This window comes from Magallana gigas, chromosome 8 (assembly GCF_963853765.1).
Source record: "Magallana gigas chromosome 8, xbMagGiga1.1, whole genome shotgun sequence".
Classification (NCBI taxonomy): domain Eukaryota; kingdom Metazoa; phylum Mollusca; class Bivalvia; order Ostreida; family Ostreidae; genus Magallana; species Magallana gigas.
Genome location: NC_088860.1, coordinates 16086125 through 16114001, shown reverse-complemented (window position 1 = coordinate 16114001; position 27877 = coordinate 16086125). Strand labels below are relative to the sequence as shown.

Sequence of the window (27877 nt, the reverse complement as noted above, 5' to 3'; positions counted from 1 at the left end):
AATACGACTGTACCTCTTCATTATTTATCTGTGGTAATAAGGAAGCCTGTAGCTCATCTGAGTACATAAAAATTCTCTGCTTTAACTGAGTTGCAGGGAGTACAAAATCCTATTTATTGGAGAGAGCTTGTGTTTTACATATAGTTGCACCAGAAGAAAAAACCGGAATGGGGAAAGTAGTCTGTCAGGCCTGACAGGTTGTTGTCTGAGCACCATGTTTTGTATTGGGATGTTGGACGGAATAGTAGGCATAGCCATGTGTCACTTTGATACCATCATCTGATAGAATATTTGGGTGGCTGCCCATTCTCTCTGTAGGTCGATGCAGTGATTACGGAAATAACCTCAGCCACTGTAGGACAATAGAAAGTCACTCAAATAAAAAAGGTGAGTAGTCAAGGTCCCTTATATAGGCAGATACAATATGTTACATTATCGTGATTAGGGTGTATAGAATAGATGGGATAGGCATCGATCCCTAGTCTCCATGGATTATTGAAAATCAAAGACGAAACATATAATCTAGATGGAATGTCTTGAGAGTTGGAGGTTCTTGTTTTGTCTGCTTTAATTATGTGCACGTGGTAACAGGTATTGGGGATCCCGCGTGTGATGTACGTTTTATCACTGGAAAATTTACTAAGTGGAGTTTTGTAATCGGAATTTTATCATTCAGGTAGTGTCTTTGTATATGAAGAGTATTGGAGGTTTACATATTCTTTAATTTACCCCCAGAGAGCCTGAACTTTTACGGTTTTAGCAGATAATAAATGGAATTGTATGTTTCAGCTTCTGGGAAGAAAGAAGAGCACGGACAGACCATAAAGTAAGCACGTACACTATTAATTCTATTTTACTGCTTCTTCATTTTTGATTTGCAAAAGGGGCAACAGATTTGATCAATCTGCAGTTTATGATGCCTGAAGCATGCAGTGAAGCTGATAACTGACAGAATATTGTATTTAACAGTTCTGGACGTCATCATTAGACAGTAATATGCTATCTGCTAGGAGGATTTCTGTGAACCGCATGAAATGTCATGCTGCTCAAACTTGCACACCTCTAATGTTATCATAATCCTGTCTGATTTCTCCTGATAGTCAATATGACATTCAACAGATATCCCCACAAAGATTAGCATTATAATGGCTCATCAACAATTTTGTTTTCCATTATTGACATTTTTGCATGCCATATGATACGCAGTAATGTTTCATTACACAAATGATTTAAATAGAAGAGAGAGAGAATATATTCCAGCTGTGGTGAAAATAGTTTATTTACCATTGAAATGTGTTTGCTGCTGCAATGTTATTGAATTGAGTTATGTCCAAACAAGTGGGAATTTGCATCCAAATACCACTGTTCAATAAGATTGTATCACATTACCCAGTCTCGGCAATTTGGTGTGGCGTAATTGCTGTTCTTAGAAAAAAAACTAAAAAGCAATCAATGTTTTTTATGAAGGACTAGAAGGTCACGCAAAACAACCAACTAACACCCTCATGTGTTGTTTACTGCCCTGGAGACTTGGAACTTGGACATTATTAGTTCGTTCTTCAATTCTTGTAATTTGTTTGGGTTCCAATCATTATGGACATATACCGTAATATAAAAAGTCTTTACATTTTATTTTCCAGGTGAAATATTGCCTGGGCGTTGATGGTAAATATCCTTTGGTGTTGATTATTAGCTCACCTGATCTGAAGATTCATTAAAGTAAGCTTTTCTGGCCATCTGTTTGTCTGTCTGTTGGTCTGTCATTCAAAGTCTGTATGTTCATGGTTTACAAGGAAAAGTTTTTGATACTGTGAAATGAAGAAATAGGGCCAAGCAGCTTTAGTGGAAATTTCAAGTTTATTTGAACAATGACCTACTAAATTAATTCAGAGGGGGTCAAAGTGAAGTGAAGTTTATTTTTTTAATACAAAACTGTTTTGTTAAATATTTGCATTAATGTAGAGGCAATCACTGGATATATCAAAATAATTGCTTTTTTGAAGTTAAAAGTGATCAGTAGAGAGAGCACTATGTAAAGGTATTCATGTTATTGATGTGACCCACAGGCCTTTGTTTTGAAACTTGTTGTCTTATTTTAGTAATTGCTGTCAAATTGAATTATTTTTGGTGTTTTATTTAAATACTACTCACTTTTTGCACATTGGTGCCTAGTTAAACATATGTTCACTTTTGATCAATGTTGAAGGAATCTGAGGTATGGGATAAAGACTTTCTAAAACTTGGTAGGTAATTAAAACTACATGTAGATCTAGATTTTTTTGCCTATGATGGCATGTAACTTGCCCTGCCTGCATTATTATTTTCTGGGATAAATTTGCTATTGATGCAAGTGGTTCTGTAATTAAGATTTAAACAAACTCCTCATTATGCACTGTTTTACTTGAAATAAGTTCATTTTTTTAAATATGATATAAATTTACAACATTAATGGATAAACTAATTTTATTCTTAAAAAAAGATTAATCAGCCTTTTCAGTGACTTGTATCATAACAGATTTTTAAAGAAAACTTGTGAAACAAAAAGGAAAATTAGCAATATAGGAAAGAAGCTGCATTAATATTTCTGATCTCAATGGAAATGTACGCTTTGTTAGATATTAGAGTAAGAAGTCTTCATAGCTATACTGATTGAGTGTTCAAACACTAGTTACGAATGTTAGCTGGCTCACTCGGATCTAACTACTGGAATTGCAGAAGCTAACACTCGGAAAACAGTGATGGTTTTGAAATTTATATATTGTAATAAAAAAGGAAAATATGTGATAGCAGAGGAAAGGGTGTGTGCATGGTTGTCATTTTTGCAATTAAAAAAAGATTAGAATTTTTTAAAAGGTTTATCTATAATTTGAATATAGAGTTACTCTTAAAAAAAGTTAGTTTCACAGAGAAGGTTGGCCAAGGTGTACTGCAGCAAGTAGAAATGATAGGATTTATTTATAAGCATCTTCAATATCTTTTTGCCTTCTTACTTCATGTGGCAAATCAAAAGATGTCAGTAGATGTGCAAATAATAACTGAAGCGTTTTATCACCAGTATTGTTTCCCCTTTATCTGAAGCGAATGAAATGATTTAGTGCAAATTCTTTTCTTATTCTTGGCAGATTGTATTTTTAAGCAATATTTCATCATCAAAATATGATATTTTGCACGTAAGTTAACAATGCCAATCAATATTTTCTGTTGACCTTCACCTTTGACCTTAAAGTTTTGTGTTTCAAAAAGCAAATTTATGGCCATGTCTGTCATTTCTGTTATATACTGTTCCACTTAGTCCTCTGATACATGTGTATCATCATGCAGCACAGCAATTAATGTGTTGTATCATTGTATATCAAAGAAATCATTTTTAAAAAGAAATATGATACATCATCATTGTAAGGGGTTGACCTCTCTATAAAATAAGCCTCAAGGTTAACAATTTCAACATTTGCATAGTCCTATTTTTACTCAAAAAGAGATAAACTTGTGCATGTGGATGCAAATGTTGTGTATTGGAACCAACTTGTTCAGATATGTATCTGTATTGACATTGTTATATGCTCAAGAGTCACTCTTTTCAGTCATGCACAGATTTTACTACATGTGTCGATAATACATCCTAGATTCCCCAGTTATGAATTCTAAAGTGTGAAAACCTCAGCTGTCGTCATCAATTCTATCATACTATTCATATCATGATTTTCCAAGCAGTGGTTAATGGTGAGACTATCATCAAATCTGTAAGATAATTCTTCAATAACTGCTATGCTTCTAGCAATTCTTTATACAATTACACTGATTCAAGTCTAGTGAGAGAAAAATTGATGAATTTTCTGATGAAATTCTATGCAGTACGTTAAATATTCCTTGTCAAACCAGTGCCCTCCTACCAAGTTAGATTTGATCATTGCATGACCTTAAAAGCTTTTATAGCTTATATTGATTTTATTTTTATTTTTTATTCCATATCAAAGTTATTTGCATTAATTTCTTTTTTCTGAAGCTCTTAAATGTGTAAATTGAGTATTTTACTGAAATGTAAAGGGGCATAACTCTCTTGATTGTTAACAATTGCTGTGGCCCTTGAAAAAATATTCAGTAAAAATCATTTTATTTAATGAAAATACATGTGTCATTGTTTATTGGTAGTTAATATGATTGCTGAAAAATGAAAATAATCTATTATAATAAGAGGTATACATGTACCTCTACGTATACTTTAAATCTTTAAGGTGAAGCTAACATATTGTAGAAATGACAATTTTAAAGTTAATTCTCATGTCTGTCATTTATTTTTTAAAGATGTGGCTTTATTCTTAAGAATCTCCCCCATGAAAATTGCACACAAATACATGTATGATTTATAAGAGAGCTTTTCCACTGAGCTGTGATTAAACTTTGGAATTCAAAGATCTTTGAAAAAAGAATGATAGCATGTGAAGCTTAGAATAACAATAGTATGCTAGATACCATAAATGGGTTATTTAATAATTTGATTTTTCAATTGATCATTGGATCATGTAAATTTTTTGGGGCAATCTTGGCTCATCAAAGAAAGATATGTATAGAATATGCCATAGATATAACCAAGTGTTTGTGAATTAGGAAGACAAAGTGTATGCATTTCACTCCCACACACCCAGCAGTTTTATGTAAAGTTTTATACAAAACATATCAAACTATCTACGATGCAGGGTTGCTCAATGTCTTCCATACTTGTAACATCTTCCCATTCCATGAATATTTTAAGGTATTGATAGCTAGATTATGTAGAAGTCAAAATTTCTCATTCATTCCTTTTTGTAGAATATTGATAGATTTAACAGACAGAACACAATATACACCTATTTAATCTTGCCTGGATATTCCAAATGTTGTTTGAAGTATTAAGGGTCTTTAAAACATGGTACAGCATGACATTTAAATATTTCTGCTACGTGTAAAGCTGGATCAAAAGAATCGTAGATGTGTGTGTGTGTAATTCATTCCTTGAAGAGGGTATGGAGGCATTGTTGTAGAATTTATGTATTGCGTATAAAGGGATAGTAGCTGATGAAGGCTCCGCTCTCTAATAAGACTGGATCGTGTGTCTATTGATTATCAAGTTTTGTGTGTGAAGGAGTGACAATCATCATTTTTGAGGTACTTGATTATTTAAAAAAATTAGATTATGGTTATTTTCCATTTCAGTTTTGTCAAATTCACAGCATATAAACATTGATGCAGTGTAATATTTTGGACTCCTAAAACAAACGGAAGCTCGGCCACCGCGGAAATATTTGTGCATCATAACTTACAAGTGCATTGTGATACTGGTAAGTGACACTTGCCCGTGTATAAGTGAATGGCTATTTTGTTGTAGGGAAATAGGATATTCAGTTTCCCTTCACATATTGCTATTGGACTTTTAAATTAATTTGTGTAAGTAAGTTCTTCTTATAAGAAAGGTATTCATTATAAGGTATTCATTTCTCATCCTGGTTCTTGGGTTAAATAATAGAATTTAAGGTTTGTATTGGAACATTGATTTTCTGCTTTTTTAAAACCATTTAATAATTTATAATATTAGTAAACACCACATTAGAAAAAATTGATTCTATCCACATTGTTTAACATCAGTCGCATTGTGCCCATAGATATTGACAGTGGCTCAATAGTGTTTTGTTGACATCTTAACTTTATGTACGTAGACAGTTTTATGTGATGAACAAAATAACATGGCAATAACTTGCACATTGGCAAGCGATTCCTGATAATGCTTCATGGTTACTCTTCTGTCACAAACTCCCGGGTTGGACTCTCGCCTCCGATCCTCGTTCTCTGCTGAGTGACATTCAGATCCCATTGATTTAGAATTAATCTACCTCTGGAGGGGATTAGGCTTGTACTGTGTCCTGTCTACCATGCTCCAGTCCCCAGCTTCTAGACAATTGCCTTCCAAAAGGAAGACTTTATGTCACCAAATGCCAGAATAATGCCACTAATTTATCACCATAAAAGGCAAGATTCAACATTGGAGCTGAGGTCCTATGGGCTCCCTATTTAATTTTTCGATTAATTAGATTTTTGTCCTGTACAATACTGTTACTTTCAGTTCTATACGTGAAGTGCTTACTGAGGTCGCAGTAGTCCTGTTATAATAGTTGCTTTTGTTTAGATATAAGTGCTTCTTGGGTTACCTTTTAATCAATAACTCAATTATCAATTAAATTTGACTGTATTTGATGGCTGCAATGCAATGTTTATGGTTGAAATAATATGGGACATTTATTTGTTAAGCATGTACCGATAGTTTTCCTTTTTATAATTCAGCAAACCACAACTGCAATTGAACATTATTTTATTACTTTAAAAGAAATTGTGATGTGTTTTTAGATAGAAATGTGGGGGATTTAAGTGAATGTTTTAGGACCAAATTTAAAACAGTTTTACTATTTAATTGAAATAAGGTTGAGTTAGAGACATTTACCAGGTAAGTACTATACACTTGTGTCTGGAAAAAAATCTGTATTGAGTTTTGTGTAATGTTACCTCCACAGCTTGATCAGACTGCTCAAAATAAAATATGCATTCCTCTTGTTTGCCTCTCTCAGCTTTTACTCTCAAACAGGCATCAATATATTGATAGATACAGTATTGAAATTCAACACCATAAAAAAAAAAGGATTTTATAGATCTATATTCGTCTCTGAACCAGGAAAAACATTCAGTGGGTATACGTGAGGATCTCTGAACTTTAATTAAAGAAATAAATTCTCAAACCCCCAGTGTTCAGTTCAATTACTCTAGGCTATTGAATTTAAACATATCATGAACTTGAGATAGATGAATGTCAAACATGTGACACATTGGGCGTTCTTGAATATTCCTGAAAGTTTTATGATCCGGGAGCATGTATTCCAAATAGATTAAATGTTGTGCAGTATTTGTTCAGATTTTAAATTTTTTGGTGGCATTAAATTATTGCTTTAAACTAAGTATACCAAATCAAACGTAAAACCCGCTGTAATCCTGTTGTAATGTTTCCTGATGTCATTACACAGGGTAGTATTAATAAAAGTATTTGTCCTGAGGTAAACCCAAACTTCCTAAACCTCTTACATCTTGATTTGTGTGTGAACAACTTCTAGAAGCATGCAAAAAAAACCCAATCAAGCTGTCATGTAACATTGAATGACAAACAAACATAGGAGGAAAATTAACTTAAGGAAATCATTGCTCTGCAACAAGAAGTAACTGAGAAATTTTTAAAAAAGCCAGAGACTAGTAAATTTGTAATGCATGATGATCATGATTGTTCTGTGTTGACAGACTGCACATACTCTGGTACAATCATTCTTCAAAGTCTTGACATAAATTACTGGTACTTAAGTACTCTTGGGATTTGGGGTCATACTGTCTAACTCCAAATAAACACTATCTTGCATTTTTCAGTATCTTTTTTGTTGCCTAGAGGTGTTACCCATAAAATTTATGGTACATTGTGTTTTATTAGTATTGAGAGGTTTCATTACCAAACTGAAATGAGGTTATTGCGACCAGCTCTCTTGAAGATTGTTTTCCTGTAAAGAGAATAGGTCTAATTAATAATTTTGGTTCTTTTCTTATCAACATCCAATTAACCATCTATACACTTTGACACTTTGGACATTCAGAGGGATAAATCAACCACAAAGATACATATTGATTGTCTGTAAAAAACAGGCCAGTTCTATCATGGATCCTTTGTTACTGTCTATAAGGAAGGGATCGGGTGATAATGTGTGCATTCAAGCTTTGGGTGTTAAATGCGCGGTATATTTTACATACAGTTCATAGTGAATGGTTTGATTCTATTTAATGTGTGTGGTCAGCATTGGTTGTAAGACTGTTTTCTTGTATTTCTAATTAGTGTGAAATATTAATTAGCTTCTTTCTCATAACTGTTTATGATACGGATGAAGCAGTAGACAATATGTTTATACAGTTCGTGGTCATGGTATGATCAAAGGAGGTATTCATTATTAAAATATTAATGCATAGCAATTGTAACTCCATGGGTAAACAATTAGTTTACTTATCAATTGCATAACTCAGTGTATTTCTGTTCATAATTGTACAGGCATTCAGAGGACTACCAGGAAACAAGGCACGCTGAACCACTCCTCTCACAAGGTGTCCTGCTTTTCTTCACGAAGCCTTGATCCTTTAGATTAAATTAAAGAAATTGGTTGTGGAAGTTGGAATTACCAGGACTGGGAACTCTTCACTATGACATATGCATATTGTATACATACAGTATATTCTGACCAGTGAGGAGGTGTCTTGAAGAGGACTCAAAATGAGCAGGATATTTTGGCTTCTCCTGGTCTGTGGACTTGTGTCAGTGGTGCTATCTAGTAGTAACGTGCTATCCAGTAATGACACATCTACTGAAAATGAAACAAAGAAGGAGGAGGAACATCACGCCTCCATCCATTTGGCAACCATTAAGTTTGACTATGTCAAACAACCTCTCATCATTGCTGTCTTCATCTTTGCTGCTGGAATTGCGAAGCTGGGTATGCTCAGATTATAACATAATTAATGTTTTTTACCTTGGATTTAGAACCATTTTAACAAGATCTTGAACTTTCAAAAGGGTATATCAATTTATTTCTTGCATTCAATTGAAATATGCATAGATTGCATAGTCTTAGCTCAAAAGCCAGACAAATCTTGTTGATTTCAAAGAGCCATGTCTGAGAGTAGCCAGCAATGAACTAGATAGGCATTCGTCACATTGCTATTTGACACAACTACGTACCCCAAATCCAAGCTCTTGTAGAAATGGTTCTAAAACATAAATGTATTTTCTGTAGGTTTGAATATTCTGTGAAAATACTATTGGTATACCTAACATATATTACATGAGTTTACCTCTGCATGTATTTTACTTCAAACACTTTCAAAATATGAAGAAAAGTACCCTCAAAGATTTAATGCAGTTTTCTTGATATTTACTTTGTTTTGTTCTTTTTTCTAGCTTTTCACCATGCAGAATTCATTTCATCTAGGGTTCCGGAGTCATGGTAATGTTTACACAGACACAAAAATTCATTTGATATCCACTTTTTTTTGTTTGAGTATCTTGCCAAACATATTATTTGCACTTCTACAGAAATTTCTCTGATTTCTGTCTTGATATTTTCTAATCTACTGTTGCTAAAGCTAATTGAGCAGAATTCTTTAAGCAACTTAAAATTGATTACAACATGTACAATACTTTGTTTTGTACTTCAAGCTTATGCCTCTGGTATTGATTTTCCTAATTACCTTCATGTTCAATGATTAAGTTATTAAGGGATCAAGATACATGCACATTAGTAAAAAAAGATAGTTATTTTAGGAATATCATGTTGCAATCACTGGTAGTTAAAATCAGTGCTTTGATAGTAAAAAAGCAAATTGGATGCAAGTCTGATCAGTATAAAAAGGATCAACTCAGCCAAATCAATACCTACCTACCTGATATAGGCTCAGATATAAAAAAAACAAACTTAAAGCTTAAGAAACTCTATTATATTATAAAGAAACAGACAATGAGAATGTTCTTTAATAAGGGTTGTACGGTAGAAACTCAGGGCATTGTTTGTTTGTTTTTTTTTGAAGCTCTAAGATCTGGAACTATCGGTATAAAGCTACAAATAATGAAAAATGCTTAAACTTGAAGTGTTGTATTACATTCAAATTTTGTAATTTTTTATAAAGAACATTCAAGAATGCTCTGTCCATAGGAGATCAATGTTGGAGAGCAATACAATACTCTTGTAAAAAATAAAAAAGCATGCATATGGTAGCAGCATATGGTGCATAAAGTTTTTATGTTATATAACACAGAACAGTATGTTCAATATCAAACAAACTGCTGTGGAAGACATCACATCTGGAAAAGACAATTCACATCTTAAAATAATTCTTTTATCCTATTTAACACTGATCATGAATTATGACAAGTATTCATTTCGATATATATAGATACATGTATTTGGAAAGTTGACTATGTTCAGTTATATAACATGCACTGTTTTAACAGTGCAATTATCAGATGACTCCTACTAAACAACAGATTTTCTCATAGGAACTAATTTCTTTGTTGCAGCCTTCTGATTATACTTGGAATCATAGTTGGTGCTATAATGAGGTATGTATAGAATTGCTATAATGAGGTATGTATAGAATTGCTATAATGAGGTATGTATAGAATTGCTATAATGAGGTTTGTATAGAATTTTCTTGTTGAACTGCCTCAGAGAACAGTTGTACAATGGTATACTATAACAGGACTTTTGTTCCCCTATATAGATTATGTTTCCTATATGCAGAATGCACCCACACTCTGATTCAAAGAGAGTAATATAACATTTCTACATGTTTCATTAGCATTGTGTACTTATGGTAAATCGAAATGAAATACAGCCGGATATTTTTTAATGCTTTTGGCTTATGTTATACATCATTGTAAATTACTTTTAACATTTTGTATTTAGTGAGTACAATATTTGATGAAAATAATATTTAGATTTTGAATTCGTTGGCTTGGATTTGAATAAGCGTATTCATAAATGTGCCCATTCTTATACATATTTGAATGGCATTTAGCGGAAGTCGCATTTCGCCAAAAATGTTAAATGAATACACAGCCAAATGTCATACATTACGTAATACCAGGGACAGTAAAATAGGTATATAGCTTCAATATTTATCCTAATGTTATCTTCATGAAATGAATAAATAGAAATGTATGGTAATTTAAAATTGGACAGTTTTTCTGACAGAATTGAAACTGATTCTTATTGGCAAAATTGTATCAATGTATATCGGTTGACTTTTGACTAGACCTACAATCTCATAAGCCATAAACTGAGGTAGATACATGACTGTATTAGATTTAATTATAAATGTATAATTTTTCAAGAAAGGTCATCCCAAACCATTTAGTACAGTAATTATAAAATCACAAGATTATCCTAGCTAGGTAACCAGATAATTTTATCTAACAACTGATTTTTTTAAGAAAAAAAAAATCATATAAAATCTGTGAGTCTTTTTCCCCATAGTTTGTTGTTTAACTGTTTTTCTATTCATGTGATTCAATTATCATTTACTTATTTTTATAATTTCAAATTAATCAAGGAGGTATGAATTTTTTTATGTATTTCCAAGAACTCTATGCTATCTTGCTATAAATGAAGTACAGTGAATTAGTTATAACATGTATAACATATCTTCATTTCTGCTTTATAACATATTATCATAATGATTCTCGATCTGTAAATTATTCAATTTTAAAAAACAAAAATCTCCTCATAAACCTCTTATGATAGCTACGATACTGCCTGCTCTTCTTCAGGACATAGTTTTTGGATATATGATGTAACTGTGATTATTGAATTAATGTCATTTAAATATCTACCAATGATGACTTAATTGGTAATACTATATGAATTGGCCATGAAAAAAGTACCATCGATACCACAAAATGGTTAATTAGATTGAAAGGCAAATTAATCATAATAACTTGATTGTTATGTATAACTGAGAGTTTCAGCCCCATTGATTGATTTTCCCTACCAGTAAATCTCAGTTGCAAGCACCTTCAAATCCAAAGAAACATTTGTAACTTTAAAACTATCTGATATTGCAAAAATATCAGTTTGAAATGTTTTTCATTGCATTTTAGTAAAAAAAAATCTATACAGTTATTTTAATTATACACAAAATTCAAAAGTTGCAAGTCACGTTTTGCTAAATTTTATAACTGTCCATGTACAGATACTTTTAACCAACTTTTATTTTCAACGACTTTAAATTATTACCGTACATGATTTACTTGAGATAAACTGGTAAGCAGAGACTATATTTCATGATCAAGATGAAGAAAATATGAAAAAAATTATATATCAAATATATTTGAGGATTAATTTGCAATGGTGAGGCTTTCGCACATTTTGTTAAAATTTCTCGTCTGCCAATAAAAGTTGATTTACACTATTGTATTTATTTTTCAAATATGAATAGAGGTACTGTACAATGTACTAAGAACTACAAGAAGTCTGTAAATAGTGGCTGCTGAAGTCTTTCTGCTTCCTCTTTAAAGAATATTTGCTTGCCAGATTATGAAACTTGAATGTGTTTATAAATCTCTTCATTTATCATGCTAAATCAGGAACAAATTCTAGAAAATTAGCAAATTGTCTTATGTTTTTTTTCTAACAAAGTCAAAATTATCTAAATACAAATATTTATGGGCAATTGATTTTATTTTTCATTGACTTATACAAGAATAATTTGAATATCATTTTCAAGAAAAACATGCATATCACTGAAGTGACACCCACACATATTGCTTTCGCTCGGTATTTACATGATTAACAATGTGTGGAAATATATCCATAGTGAACAGTATGAATTTCATCCCTTGTATTTTGCAGTCAAACAACAGAATCATCAGCGTGTAAAACATTCAACGAGAGTGCTGTTTATCATGTAGAGCAGAGACCAGCTATATCCATGACCTCTAGTCTGTTCTTTCTCTGTCTCCTACCCCCGTAAGTATCAACTTCAAGACCAGATCCATATACTAAACACATCTGAATTTAAAAAGTAAAGTGCAAGTTGTCATGAAACATTCAGAATCTCTTATTAAATTACCTTTTGATTTTTAAACTTGCTTAAATATGAACATGCAATGAAAGTATATATCAAAAATGAGATGTTATCTGAGATAAATTTCCAAACTGATACATGTACTGTTTACTACAGTATACAGGGTTATTTTCACCACATGCAATTTTCACCCTTCAACACTTGCAAAAGGTTTTGCCCTGTCTTAAATTTGCCAGGACACAGTTGTGTGTAAAGATTGATATTTTGAGACATTGAAATTCAGCCACTTCCTTAACTCGCCCACTGACAACAAGGGCGAAAGGAGCGAAAATAAAACAGGGGCGAATATTTCCCTGTATACAGTATGTATTATGTAAACCAGTATGTATAGGCTGGATATTATAGGCCCCTTGGAACATTTAGTGGGTTTAATTTGTAATCTTTCTTTTCTAAAATTACCTATATATTATCCTTAATATATATAAGATAGAATTACCGGTCAAACTGTAACATTTGGCTGGAGAGATTGATCAAAGGAGTGGAAGATTTTACATGGATTTCTTCTTGTTTTTCCATTACCGGCTAGATTCAAGATTTATTAAAGCTAGCTTATGTGTTAAATCACAAAAGCACCTGATTTAGATTAATTGGAATATTTTCTCCAATAGATTAAAACAGGAAAGAATTTCTTGATGGGCATTCATTTGTTTGATATTTACACTGGACTAGGAAGTTTACGCATTACTATGAGTTGAGTGCAGTGCACTAGAAATTTAATTGTCAGAAAATTGCAATCTCATGTCAACACCAGTTTCCATGAGAGAGATATGAACCTGAAATCCCTTGATACTAGTAAACAGCTAGCGGAAAATGGATTATGAATTTTGCGAGCATTAGATCAAGACATATGATGTTAGTGATAATGTGTCTAATTAGAGGAATTCATCAATGTAGTTGCTGTAACTTCATCCACCACAAAGAAATTCTAGAACCTGTCATGCTATGATATCCTACTTTAATGTCAAAATAAATCATTACTGTATATCAAGTAAAATCCCTGGTTCTATTTGTCCATTATAAATCATTACAGATAAATCATGTTTGAATATCACGAATATGAGTAATAAAAATACATATGTCTGCATTAGTAAGGCACACATGAAAGCTGGAGAGTATTGTCAGATATTCGATGAAAATTGCTAAACTTAAGAATTGTATCAAAAATTATTATCTGTAATCATTATCAATTTTTAATTTGCCTTGAATTTCACTTTTTTCTTTTATAGCATAATTTTAGAGTCTGCATACAGCCTTCATGACAGAACATTCTTTGAAAATCTTGGCAGTGTCATCATTTTTGCAGTTATAGTGAGTATGTAATTCAATTATAGATTAAGATCATAAGATCTCGGTATAATACATGTATCAAGTGTCAGTCTTATTAAACTGGCCACTCCATGACAGAGTAAAACTTTATCACACACACACACTCTCTCTCTTTCTCTCTCTCTAATAAAAATTGACATTACTAATAGGTCAGCTAGGGTATGAAAATAAAATCATGACAAAAAATTTCAATAGATATACATGTACTTTCAAAAAAAATTATTGCATGCATCTATAGGCCATATATGATGCGAATGGTGTTTCCACTGTATCCATCTCCTCAAATACCGGGTTTTATGAAACTGTTTCTTTAAAGATTTGAAAGGCTTTCGTCTGCATGCCAGGCTGCTTTGCATTATATTAAGCTGGCCATGCTGATATTATGGATTTCAGTCTAAATATGGCCATTATAACCATGATTAAGACGTTTATCCTTCCTGAAGTTTAAAAAAAAAACATTAGAGCTATATGCAAAAATGGTGATCATAATGATGTGTTCACCATAAAATGACTTCAGTTGGAAGATTATAACACAAGCTCTTTTAAAACACTACATTTACATCAAGAGAGAGGTACAGTTTGATGAAATAATGGTATGAAGTATGACATAAATAATGGATGATTGTGAAATAAATTGACTTTGTATGTTGTTGAATAAAAGTACCATTGATTTTTAGGGCACAGTGCTAAACTGCTTCCTAATTGGTAAGTCACCATGCATAAAAGAAATTGGTCGATCATTCATGAAATTTGCTGGAAGAATTCTGTAAACTGTCCAATGTTAATTATATGTTTACGTCACCGTACACATTTACATGTATAAGCTGCAGACTTCAAATAAAGATTTTGTTTTGAAGAAAATAAAAACCAAATAAATCTGTGACTTTTAGATATTATCCTTATTTTTAAAATTTTATTCTTAGCAACTAATACCAATAAATTTATGCATATGAAAATATAAATGATGTACGTGTACTTTATAATCTTAACAGGACCCACTCTGTTTGCGGCCTCCAGCCTCGGTGCCATGGGGTCCCTTGAGTTGGAGCTGAAGCCATGCCTTGTGTTCAGTGCCATCATCGTGGCTGTGGACCCCGTAGCAGTACGTACCATTGAGACGTCGTCACTGACTCTCATTCAGTTGATTAACTGCCCCCCTCATGACCTGACCAATGGCTTAGCTAGAACTCTCTTGTCCATTTGAAAGTGGATTAACTCTGCAGTTTATTGTGTTTCTATCCTGACCATATGAAATCAGTTTTTCTTTTGAAATTGTATACAATCATGCCATTTATGAATAATTCTGTCTAATACTAGAATATCAAACCTTCTATAATCAGATATCTGTAGACATTGAATCAATTTTCATATGCCTGTCTTGTAGGCAGTAGTTATTTGGTATGATGGGTTGTATCTTTGTTGTCAAGATACAGGCTATATTGTGTGTAGTAGTAGGATCTTGGTACTTGGTTTACAAGTTGCTTAAAACAAGATCCTTTACTTTCTTCCTTTTTACAGAAACTATAGATGAATGTATTTAAAATTGTCCCATTAGTAGACCTAGTCTTGATTTGTCAAACTGAAGATGCAGATCTCATTGTTGTACACATCCCACTCTTGGATGTTGACATTCACTTAGCACTTCTTTTAGATGACTGGACAATACAAAATTGATACAATACAAAGTCCTGTACTGCAGTAGTGCACAATTAAGACCTGTCAATGTTCGTTAGCTAATGGAGCCTATACTTAAAATCTACGGTAAATTTGGAAACTTTAACCAAGCAGGGCTGAAATTTTGAAGATTTCTATAAGAGAGTAAATCAATTGATTATCATTCATTCCTATCGATATTTTGATGAGATTACTATGATAGAAAAAGTTGTAAGCAATGAGACTATAAGGTACATGTATTATAGTGGAATGAAAGTGCAGTAACATGGTTCTACTGTTCATGCCAAATGCACCTTATTTCTACTGTATCAATAACATAACGTCGTACGTGCGATATAGAGTGATGGTTTGATGCGTAGCACCAGGACTCTTGATTGACACACCTAGAGACCGAGTTGATATAATCAATAGTATGGCTCTCTGCAATCTGTCGTCCAATGTGTGGAAGCTTTCAAGGGAAAAAGGGAAAACTAACCAGGAGAATATGGTGGGGAGATTAATTTGTGGGGAAACTTTTGATGACATGGAGGAGAATTGTCATTGTACACTGTAATTTATTTGTTTGAATTGATCAGGCTTTGACTACAGCCCAATATTAAGTCATATAGGGAAAGAATTAAGCTATATGTTGTGTGAAAAACCAATTTGTATACTGCCACTAATATAACCTCTAAAAGGAAGATTTTTTTTAATGAGAATTAACTTATTCCATCAAAATTGTCTGGGAGCTAAAACAAAAAATTCTATTTGAAGAATGAGCAGTCAAAATCATATTAAGTTATGGAAGCCTATCCTAAAATTGTCTGGGACTCCTCCACAAAGCTAAAACAAAAAATGTATTTGAAGAATGAGCAGTCAAAACCATATCAAGACATAGTTCTAAGCCTATCCTAAAAGATGATGTTTTCAACAGGATTCTTTGTCACAATTTAAAGATAATTAACTTCTAGTAACACCCTTGTTTGTACCGGTAGATAGATATGACTATGTTCCAATTTGATTTGAGTCCATTAATCACTTTTCTCAAGTACTATATATTGCATTAACTGACATATAAACACAGTTTCTTATGAATTTCCATTATTTTCCTGGTTGCAGAGCTCCCTGGGTGATTAATATATTGCAAGTAAAGATCGTGGTAATAGACTCTTGTTTGTTATTTTGTTCATTTGTCAGATGAAAAGCATTCAATTTACTGGATCTTTGCAACTGAGTTATTATACTCACACTGTTAGAGACAGTGGTAAAGAATAATGACAGGGAAGCAAATTAAATCACCTTTAAGGAATAGAGGCATTTACAGGGAAAGTGATGCTAGACAGGGAAAATTCAATATTTTTTAAACTGCTGATATTATTACAAATTTAAGTAACAGTCCCACCACAGGATAAAGTAACTTTATAATTATACATATTACTCAGGTTTCTTTCATTTGAGTTATGTGATGTGATTTTGTCATTGCATGCTGAAACACAAGATGCTGTAAATTAATTATTCTTTGTAAGGTATTATTTAGATCCTGATTCTTCATTGTTTTAAACCAAAATTACTGAGATTTTAAGCTTGATTGATATCTTAATTCCCTTGTATGGAATCAAAAAGAGAATTTCAGTAAAGGCTTATTGAATATTATGCTGGCATAAGTATAAATTGTGGTTTGCGTGGTTTTTTTTTACTAAACAGAAAAAATGTTGAACTACAATCATGTACTGACCTGGTTCCTCACACAATCAATGAAAAGTTGGATATAATACACCATACCTAGGTCGTTAATGGATTATTCCTGTTGTCTTTCAGATATTTATCTTTCTGAATTAGACTATTTTTATATCAATTAAACGATAAATATTGGTTTTGTTGTTGAAGTTTTTTAACATCCAAGTAGATTTATGACTTGGTTGTAATGTAAAAAATCATAAAAAGAACATTCAATTTTTTAAGGAACATTAAGGGAGACTGTTTCTTTATTCGTAAATGTTTCATATTTATTTCATCAATACTGAGTTACCTCAATCATATATGCTCCAGAGAATACATCTTGACAAAGAACTATGATTGAAATAAGTTCTTAATACATATATAGCTAGACCTAGTCTTTCTTTTAATGAGCTCAATAGATTATTGTCTCTGCAGTGAGAAGTTAATGTTTTAAAGTGGTTCACAAGGGTTAAGAGGAAATCTATAGAAGGCAATGCATCAGCTTGAACTAACGCGTACCCATTTATCTGTAATGTAATAATCAATCTCTTGTCTCCCCTAGGTGCTGGCTATTTTCCAAGAAGTAGGCGTCAACAATGTGTTGTATTTCTTGGTGTTTGGGGAATCGCTCTTCAACGGTAAGAGAAAAGAGACAACCTCTTATTGAAATGACAGATAAGAATACTCAACATATAGACCATTTATAGTGCAGGAATAAAAACAACTGCAGACAAAGTTCTGTAAATATGGTTGATAGCATTTTGCCACTTTTTGCAATCCTTTTTTGTCTGCCAGTTCTCATCTATATGTACTTGCAATGATTGTGCAATAATGTGCTTTTATATTAATGATTACTGCAAACTGATTTTGACTTTAAGCTAAATTGCATGTATTGTTAGAAACTTCGTAAAATTGATATGGATGAAAGTATGTACATCATATCTGATCTTATGATTTTCAAAGCAAATCATAGAATTCAGAATTACAAAGTTAGAACTTATTTAAGTCTACACATTATTAAAAACATTGTTTACTATAGTTCATGCACAAGCTGGTTCTTGTCTTGCTTACAGTAATCTTTTTGAATAAAATATTCAGAATTTGTTGTTTATTTTTATTCTAGATGCTGTAACTGTGGTGCTATACAATATGATGCAGGAGTTTAACAAAATGGAACATGTCCCTCTTATAGAGGTAAAGTATAATATCTCAGCTGATACAATATTTATTATTACTTAAAACAGATTAGTCAGTCTATGGCCATGCAGTGTCAAAAATTTCTCACCCACTGTTCTTGTGTATTAATTGAGTTCCTAAGGGATGATTCCATTATTCTTTATGCAAATTAATACTTCCATTCCCTAAATGTGACTGAATCAATAATAAGATATTTTATGCTCGATCCACACATATGATATCCTGGATTGCCCATAATCATAAGTGATTACTGTATTACATTTCTTGAAGACAGATCATGTATTATTATGGGTCATATATCATGTGTAGGAATTCATACTGTACTTTAAAGGCTTAAAAATGCTTTAAAATCTCAGAAAATTAACTATATATTTATGCTCTCTCTCTGATTCTGTTGTAGGTTGTGAAAGGCTTGGTCTCCTTCTTCATTGTCAGTTTGGGAGGTCTTTTCATTGGGATTTTCTTTGGTGTGTTAACTGCCATAATAACAAAATACACAGGCACTGTCAGAGGTAAGTTAATTTAAGAACCTGTACTTGACCACTGGCCACTGACAAAAGCAGGCTTAAGCAGACTGGGCGCTTTCTCTCCATCCTCCTTATACTGTTATTGTTACTCCTAAGTGTTCACATGGTGAGGATGATTATTCAGTAGGAAATATGATTTGCAGAGCATTACTTCAAACCTTAATTTAATATCCTGAGTGAATGACAAAATTGGAAATCAAGTTTGTGGTAGGAAATTAAAAAAGGATGACATTTGGGCATTTGGCTTTGTCAATTTCCCCCAAGAAAATAAAAGATGTGGAGAATATATTCGTCGCTGTTAATCTAATTTTCTATATGGATTTCTTACAGTGGTCGAGCCATTAGCTGTCTTTGTATTAGCCTACATCTCCTACCTTGTTGCTGAACTATTCCATTTCTCAGGTATTATCAGGTAAGTACCAGGTAGTACATTTCACTCCAGCATTTCTAAAGGTTCTTATTTTTTGGTATGTCAGAGTCAAATCCTCTGTGGGAAAATTGCTTTAACTTTACATGATAACTCCCATTTCGATAATTTTAGTTTTCTGAGGAGTAGGTTGCGAAATCATGAAAAATGGATGTGTTTTGCAGTGGCGTCGGAAGCAAATTGAAAGAGGGGGGGGCTAGACTAATCCTCAGAAATCTTGACAAGCAAAAAAAAAAAACCCCTAATTCCCAAAATCATGAAAATCCTTATCTTTGTGTGTGGGGGGGGGGGGGGGGTAAACCTTTAGTTCCAAAAATTATCTTAATTACCAAAAAAATTTCCCTATATCACGAAATTCCTAATCCATGGGGTGGGGGAGGGGGGTATACCTTTGACTCCAACTTCTCAATATTCCCATCTTTTCAAGGTAAATTTTGGAACAATTATCTTTGCTGCGATAAAAAGTGAGGGGGGGGGGGGGGGGAAGCTGAACCCTCTATGATTCTATGTGCCTAATGGTTAGGTCTAACTTGCAAAAAAAAAGGGGGGGGGGGACTAAACACCCCATTACCCCCCCCCCCCTCCAGTTCCGATGCCTATGTTTTGCAATTTTCAATAAATGGAGTTAGGAAATAAATTATAAATGATAACTTATGCAGTTTTATTCAGCTTATTATTCGTATGCATGTATCTTGATAACATGTTATTTTATGAAACCATGAATTTTATTTTCAGTTTGATAGGCTGTGGGTTGATGCAGGCTCACTATGCATTCCATAATATATCCCAGAAATCACGAACAACAATCACTTACTTCAGTAAAATGCAAAGGTCAGACATACATGTACGGTAACTTAAGAGCCTTCTATCAGAAAATAAAGTCAGTTTTTAGTTAAGGAGCTTAGGAATAAGCTGACTCAAAAAATAAATTAGGCTTGGAAATGCCAGGAAAAAGATAATTCCTAGATAACCAAAATCCATACAAAACGTAAATCAAACTTGCAAATTCATTATATTCAATATAAGGCGTACAAAAATGATCAATGCATTTGCGCACTAGTATGTACAAAAATGATCAATGCATTTGTGGACTAGTATGTACGACTTCATACATTTCATGTCAATGTACCATATATGAGTGACTTTAGTATACGATACTGGTTTTTAATTTCAGCTCTCTGAGTGACTGTATGATTTTCCTGTTCCTGGGTATAGGCCTGTTCAACTGTGAGATTATGAACCCTAACCACTGGAGTTGGCAGCTAATTCTCTGGACACTGCTTCTGTGTCTTCTCTACAGATTTATTGGTCAGTTTTAAAATCACCTACATGTATTTCTGATCAACTCCAGGCTCACAGATATTTTTATGTGAAATACTTTGTAGTCAAAGAAAATAACAATTAAAGACTAATGTATTACGTACAATATACAACTTTGTAATATTCTGATTTTGTCGACTGATAATGATAGTTAAAATTAATGGATATCATACGTCAAGCTCAGTGAATGACTCAAAGTCAAACGTACAATACAATACAGATTTTCAAATTTAAAAAATTCATTCATGATTGATGTTAAACAAAATTAGCACTTTGAGTTTAAATACTAGTACTCAGAGAAATAAACTCTTCATATTTTACTTACAAATACTAGTACTTGTACATGTATATCAATTAAAATTTTTAACGAAATATTTTGTTCAACTTTTTGTGTTGTAGTTGTGTTTGGTTTGACCTGTATCATAAATAGATCCAACAGGATGAGAAAGATCCTAAATGTTGAAAAGTTCATCATGGTATGTTCAGCAGCTTAATGATTTTCAATTTATAATTTTGATGACTATAGACATAAAAAAATACTAGCTGAATGTTGAATAAGTTGCCAATAGTATATTCATATACAAGTAAATGTAGATAAATTTGGGTGAGCTTCAAGTCAGTAATCCTAATATGCCTTATAATCCTTTGCAATGTGCTGATCTGCAGTAGATCTCCATTGTTTACTTTCCAAATAGCAAGTAGATGCTGGATATATCCTGGACCAGTCTTGGTGGTAGCAAACGAATACACCCTATGTTTTCAATTGTTTCAGGCCTATGCAGGCCTAGAACAGAAGTTTTTGAATGATCAATTTTCAATTTTCCTTTTTGTAAACTATTGTAAGATAAAGATAACAAGCAGTATTTTAGAAAAATTGCCACCAGTAAATATCCATGTAGATAATTTGTTTTTCCATTTTTTTTCAGGCTTACGGAGGCTTGCGAGGAGCAGTGGCCTTCTCTCTAGTGGACTTGTTGGAGCATGGAGATTTTCAAAAGAATACAAAGGACATGTTCATGACAACATGCCTGGCTTTGATATTCTTCACAGTATTTGTGCAGGTGAGCTGATAAAGTGGCAATATGACAAAAATTGAAAGGAAAGTGTTTCTGTGTGGACTAGAATTTGACAACTTTTTTTCATGTTCATTTTAGGGAATATCCATCAAACCACTGGTGAGGTTCTTGCAAATCAACTTACAAGAAGAGAAAGATCTGAAATTGTCTGAAGAAATCAACACTCATGTAAGTCATGATATACCAGAATATGTATACTGCAAGAAATATACTCCATATAAGACAGGGGAATCTTTTACAAGTACAAGATAAATAATATTACATTTAATTTTAAATTGAATTGTCTATACTGTATAGTCCAATTTAGATATCTTGGTGTGAATGAACCATAAATGCTTTATAGATGTCAATATGAAATACTCTTGGGGTTATAAGAACAGTTTTCAATTACGGTATGTGGATTTATTTTCTTGTTTTGTAGGTCATTGATCATGTGATGGCTGGCATAGAAGAAATCCTCGGAGAACATGGAGAGAATTATTTAAGAGCAAGTGTTTACATAAAGTGTTACCCTACTGTCAGAAACAGAGAGGAAATTATTTTGTGCTCATTATTGGCTGGATGATTTTGTTCGTTTTATAAAAAAGAAAAACTGTTGTTTTAATTCTATGATAATCTTAAAAGAACTTGATTGTTATGAAAGAAAATATGTAAAAGAATATAATTACCAATGTCTTAACAATTTTTTAATCTTCTTCTCAACTGTATCTATAATTCTCATTACAAATGTTAATTTTACTTTCACCACATAAGAAAGCTTGATATATTAAACTAGAGAAAACAAATTCTTGCATTCATTATCTAACAATTAAAAGGCTCCTATGCTTCATATAAATGGTTTGATTACTTTTTCAATCAATACCCAATTCTTTGTAGGAAATCCTGGAGTATTACAACAGGAAATACTTTAAGAACTGGCTGATGAAAGATCCCACCAGTATAGACGAACAGATCATGTCTTGCTTTGAGGAAATTGCTCTTCAGTAAGATGCATGTTTTTTATAATGTACAGATCTGCACATGTCAATTTGGGGGTGGAGTGGGTTGTGTTATGTGTGTAGTGTAGTGAATCAACCAATCTAAAAAATGAGATAAAATTGATTAGTAAATTCAGTTTTCATGACAACTCTGTCATCCATCATCAGTGTAATTAGTAAATTTTTTTTTCAGACAGCATTTTGAGAATTTACAAGGCAGTGCTATGATAAATTCCAAGTATGGCAATCTGGACTTTCCTTGGCTGCATCAAGAGGAGAATGGAGTTCAGGAGTATGTCATTTTTAGATTTATCAAGAAGAAGGGCTTTTTGCAATATTAATTTTCAAATTATTAGATGACAGCAGGTTACTTTGCTATATGCAATAGACTTTCATTCTAATTAAAGTGTTATACTGTAATGTCAGATGACTGGTTTTGTAAGTTTTATTTAAACAATGTACTATAATTTGAACATAATACATGTATATTCTTCAGATATACATGTAGGTCTAGATAAGCTTAGTGGTAGAGCACCTGGTCATCAGAAAACCTGTATTCGACAGGATTTGACTCTATAATCCAACCATATAAATTTTCATTTCCTATTGCATGATGTTTTCTGTCAATTTACAGAGAAGTGTCAGATGATGAAGTAAGCAACAAATCAGATGACCTTGTCCTTCCTGCAGTCACTATTGACCAACCACTGATGCCGAAACAGCTTCCTAGTGGCTACTGGGATGAGGAGAATGATCGACTCAAACAATTCTGTATGCATGTTAAATATAATTTGTCAAATTTTCATACCTACTAAAACAACACTTATGCAAAATCAAAATTTAAAGGACATAATGAAACATTTGGATTTCTAGATTAAAATTGAGTTAATGTACATGTATATAGTTCTTCTATTTAAAACTGTTCAAGATAAATATATTTTCCTGATGTATATGCTTTTATGCTAGTATACTAAATATACAGTAAATGATAACTGATTTTAACTTGTTAAATTATAAACATGGATAGAATCTCTAATCAGTGTGTATTTGTCTGCATTTAAAGAACAATTTTATTGTGTCTGTTTGGTTTCAGTTAGATTTAATGTCATTTTCAGCTTTCTATGGAGAAAATTTAAATATTTCATTAAAAAGAAATTTTTAAAGGATAATACTTTGAATATCATGTACTTTTATCCATATATCTCCCACCTTAATTGATTTACACATAACAAATTGATGTTGCAGTGGATAGCAAGCTGAAGCATTCTGGTGCTAAGAGGAAGTCCATTGTCCCAGCGTTCCTACGAACTAAGCAAGAAATTTCCCAGGAGCCCACTGCACAGGAACTCAAAAACGTATTTGTTCCTTCCTACAGAGAGGTACATGTGTTTTTATTAAGTCAATTTATCTTTAGGCAGTGAGTATTCCAATGCTGATTGCTGGAGAATACATGTGTACCAGTAAATGCCCTTCATTGGCAACATGGATCATGCATGGAGTGCTTCTTCACTAAGACTTTATCATTTTCCTTTATTATATTGTTTTGGTATGATAACAAATTCATAGAAATGTTGTAAAGTTTGGTATTTTGTAAGATTTTTTGTTTGTGTAAAATAAAGAAAAAAGAGAGACAAATCTTTTCATGTGAAAGTTTGAGGATAATGAAGATAAAACTGTTATGTATTTTTGTAGGTACGTCACAGAAAATTGGATAAGAATCTCAAGGATGAAAGTTCAACTGACTTGCTACGATATCTAAGAGACAAACAGAGCAGAAATCGAAGAATGTCTCGAGCAGTATTTAAAGACTCTAAAACGAATACACCTTTAGGCTCTAACAAGGCTTTGCATCATCGGGGTGTTGTTGAGAATTACAAACGTAGACTCAGTTTAGCTGTTCCAGAAAGACCTAGATTTCAGAGAGGGAGGTCCCCCTCAGATGTGACAAATTTACGTGGAGCAAATTTGGAAAGTTTCATGGATGGAAATGCCTTAGTTCCAAATCCAATATTAAAACCCATTGAGGAAGGTAATCAGAAACATCGTGTTGAAAATGAAACAAGCCCTAAAAACTCTGATCGACGCCAAGGTGCAAAAGAGAAGCGAAAACGACTACAGAAAAGTAAATCTGAGAGCGATTCTCCGCAAAAACGACCATTCCTGGACAAATCAAAAAGCATCTTTTCTTCTATCTCTGAAGAAGACGATGATCCAGAGGAGAGCAAAGAAAAGCAGGCAGAGAGACCAAATTCAAGTCAAGGTCATACTGAGAGCAACCCTGACCTTTCAACGCGAGACGGCAGCGGAGTGCCGAATCCTAACAGAAAGCCCTCGTACAACAAAGCAATGAGTGATCCGACCAGTGATACGGTGGAACTGAAAAGTTACAAGAAAAAAGAAGACTGAACAATAATCCTGCCAATTGAATGAGTTTTTTTTCATATTTTTTGTTTTTTGTTTTGAAGGAAAGAGGAATATGCATTACTATTTAAGGCACTTGTCACATCTTATTATTTTTATTTCAACACAGCATCGTTGCATGATAGATTGAAGACTTTTTGAAACTAAATTTGTATTCTATGAAATTGTCTGTATAGGTTGATGAAAGTACAGGTGAACTTCGGTATCTCGAACACTGATATCTTGAAAACCGTTACAATGGATATGTCAAAGTGATTTTAAGTCCCAACCTCTTGTACTTTAAGTATTTTGCCCTTGATATCTTGAAAACTCAGATTTCTCAAAACTTATAACCAGTCCCATTTAGTTCTAGATGATGAGGTTTGACTGTATATTAGGTTTTTATAATATTAAACCTACTCTTTTCAAATCAATGAATGATACTACAGATTCATTTTTTATTTGAAAAAAAAATTATATCAAGCTTTAATAAAATTGCTTATTTTCTTTCCTTGAGTTTTTTTTTCTGCAATTCAAATATTTGACAAATATTTATCATTTACTTTGTTATAACAAAGAAACTCCACATCACCCACTGTGGCTTTTGATACAATTTAGATTTGCATATTTATGTACATTTTTGTAAAGCAACCTTCTACATTTAGTTTAAATCTTATTCAAATTAAAAGAAACATACAAATAGTGATAATAATGAAAACCACTTCAACATTGTATTAAATATGGTAAGATAGTTGCTGGTAATAAAAATTTGAAAGTTATACACACCATCCATGAATCTATAAGAGTAGAAACGTACAAATTTATTTGAATCTCAGTTTACCCCGGTAATATGATTTGAGATTATGCTGATCTTTTCAATGTGTACCATATGTTCCGTGTGCAGACAGTATTTTTTATTCCATATTTATTAATTTATATGATTAACTTTGTTATCTATTAAAAGAAATCCAACAAATATTTTCCTATTGTTAAAGTTTTAATATACATCCGAATGTGAATAACTGTATACATATATTATTTATTCATATTTATTTATTTATTTTTGAGTGCAGTGTTGCAATATTGTTATTTTTAATATCTAACCAATTTACATTTCAGTCTAGTTTATTAATATCGCTGTCAAAGAAGTCAGGCATGATATTCTGTGATATTGTAACTAAACCTTTTCTTTTAGTTTAAATGATAGAGATTTTGCTTTAACTAATAATTTTCTACATAATAGTAATTGTAAACATATAATAAAGATTGTATACAATGTATATATATCACTGTCTGTGCTTTCAAAGTATCCAATTCACTTGAAAGCAAGTGGGACAAGCAAGATGATGTTACACAGAATTTTACATTTGCGGATCTTGCAATCTTGTCTCAATATTTTTTTCTTCATGTGACATTTCTAAAACTGTATTTGTGATAAAATATGACGGATTTTATTTGTCCATATGTTGAGGTTATTTGTTATGAGAAAGGGTTGTGTTTCTTACATGAAATTTGTTCTTGTGATGAATCTGTTTTTGCACAAAGGTTTCCTGTTCTCTTTTTTGGAAAGACAGAAAACAAAGCACTATTTTTGAAAAATGCATGATAACCTTAATTTTAGTTTGATGATTGTATGAAGGGGGATATATTGTTTCAATAATTGTTACTTTTGATTATCAGATATTTATGGTTTTTACCTCCTTTGGCTGCAATGTAATCTTTCATACATTTGAATGTTTCTAGCCATTTATGGTTCAAGTGTTGCTGTTTTTTCACATATCACATACATTAAAATAGTATGAGGATGCAATCTAAATATGTATGAACTTAGTGAATTTACTAGTATTTGAAATAGATATTTTCTCTTCCATCGGAAGTAATTTTGAGCCATATATTTAAATCAAATTCAAATTACAACTGTAAAACTAAGAAATGATCTCTGATGTTGTGTTTTAGATATTTTTGGTCTCTATATTAATCTTTAATTCTCACTGTACTGTGTATATGGTATTGCAATTTTAAAAAAAAAAAATTCAGTCACAACACTCTAGACTTTAAGCATAATATTAAGGTTTGTTGAATAAAATATTAAAAAATAAATTCTTACTTTTTAATTTATTTATTGTATTAATTATTAGTTAATAGTATTCACCTTCAATTATTGTTTGATCTCTGATTTTACATCATTTATCCTCTTATTACCATGGAAACATAGGGTACAAGAGAGAATAATGTAAAACTTTGCTTTAAGGTGATCTTCATATGAAAATTTGGGCACATCTTTCCAATATATATGTACAACATTATGTGCTCCATACAATTTTATATTTTCATGTTTATCAGCTACATGAATTGTTGACATTCCAGTTTTATTACAGAGCTTATAGTATACATTTATAGTTTTAATATTGTTAAAAATTCGAGGAATCACTACCATACAGTATTAAAGGTATGGCTACCAAATGAAATATAGCTTGGAGTAGGTTTACATAGGGATATAGCCTGTCACCAAATCCGTTTGAATTATCAATAAAATATCTTCAAGTTAATGAAAAATGAAATTTATTC

At 32.3% G+C, this 27877-nt stretch overlaps 1 protein-coding gene across 12 annotated transcripts; it reads left to right on the top strand.

The window, feature by feature from the left end:
• Positions 1 to 90: 90 nt before the first annotated feature.
• LOC105349034 (Na(+)/H(+) exchanger beta) lies at positions 91 to 26718 on the top strand. Of its 12 annotated transcripts, none has more exons than XM_034474467.2 (25): positions 91 to 387; positions 790 to 826; positions 1641 to 1665; positions 8102 to 8540; positions 9005 to 9050; positions 10121 to 10163; positions 12451 to 12569; positions 13914 to 13995; positions 14691 to 14718; positions 15006 to 15115; positions 17948 to 18023; positions 18509 to 18579; positions 18983 to 19094; positions 19440 to 19521; positions 20272 to 20367; positions 20711 to 20844; positions 21256 to 21332; positions 21783 to 21917; positions 22011 to 22100; positions 22354 to 22419; positions 22809 to 22915; positions 23103 to 23201; positions 23544 to 23680; positions 24155 to 24288; positions 24602 to 26718. In XM_034474467.2, exons 4-25 carry the CDS (start codon positions 8321 to 8323, stop codon positions 25313 to 25315), a joined length of 2778 nt encoding a protein of 925 aa, XP_034330358.2. In that variant the 5' UTR covers positions 91 to 387; positions 790 to 826; positions 1641 to 1665; positions 8102 to 8320; the 3' UTR covers positions 25316 to 26718. The 12 variants fall into 12 exon arrangements, with proteins under 12 accessions (XP_034330358.2, XP_034330360.2, XP_065924527.1 ...); XM_066068455.1 differs by lacking the exon at positions 91 to 387 and adding an exon at positions 525 to 676; XM_034474469.2 differs by lacking the exon at positions 1641 to 1665.
• The last annotated feature ends 1159 nt before the right edge of the window (positions 26719 to 27877 follow it).